At 44.8% G+C, this 925-nt stretch overlaps 1 protein-coding gene across 1 annotated transcript; it reads right to left on the reverse strand.

Annotated features, from left to right (window-relative positions):
• Nucleotides 1-616: 616 nt before the first annotated feature.
• SARC_16521 (hypothetical protein) lies at nt 617-820 on the reverse strand (the record flags this gene model as incomplete). Its single annotated transcript, XM_014289375.1, has 1 exon — nt 617-820. A coding segment is annotated over one exon (204 nt), but the record flags the coding sequence as incomplete, so codon positions are not given.
• Between the last annotated feature and the right edge of the window lie 105 nt (nt 821-925).

A 925-nucleotide genomic window follows, 5' to 3' on the forward strand; every position in this document is an offset into this window, starting at 1 on the left:
ACCACAGAACAACAATCATATAAGCACACGCCTATACTAACACAGAACAAAAACAACCAATAAACACACGCCTATACTATCACAGAACAACAACAACCATATAAACACACGCTTATACTACCACAGAACAAATACAACCATATAAGAATACGCCTATACTACCACAGAACAACCACCACCGACAGCAAGTACGTTCCGAGTGAAGGGTCTTCTGATGTGCGTCGCTTACCTTTGCTCTCTCGTCATATAAACACACGTGCCCAGGGCAATGCCCAGGCGTGTGGATGACTGTCAGTCGGATGGTCTCCCCTATACAGATGATGCTGCACTCTTTCCTGTCGTTGCGTGTGTATGTCCCAAAGGGGGAGCCTGCCGAGACGACAGGAATAAACACCGAGTGCACTCAATATGTGTGCATACATGACCATGTGTGTATGTATCATCATGTGTATTTGTGTAACCATACGTGCATGTATTATCCTGTGTGCATGCATAGCCATGTTCACTCACACTTACAGAATCATCAAAAGCAGCTAAACGCAAAGACGACTCATACTCAGCCCACACCCAATTGCATCTATCAATAAGACACACAACAAGTACACACCCGCGCTCTTCAATTGCTCCTACATTCGTGTGCAAAGGTATAGCTAGTACCTGGATGGTGACCTGTCAGATCTATGTCCCATGGTGGCAAAGCAGGTAAGCTTTCCAATCCGAACCTCTCTGACTGAGTGGATGTGGCATCGTACAAGGGTCCGTCTAAGGGATGTAGGTAGATGGGGGCCTCTGGAAGAGCTTCCTTAGTGCTTGTAATGCCCTGTCATGGGCAGCCACAAGATTATATAACGAACGATGAGTGGGACAGGACGATAGATAAACACGTATACTTGCAAATAATAATATAATAATAATAATATATATG

Source organism: Sphaeroforma arctica (assembly GCF_001186125.1).
Source record: "Sphaeroforma arctica JP610 unplaced genomic scaffold supercont1.8267, whole genome shotgun sequence".
Taxonomy (NCBI): domain Eukaryota; class Ichthyosporea; order Ichthyophonida; genus Sphaeroforma; species Sphaeroforma arctica.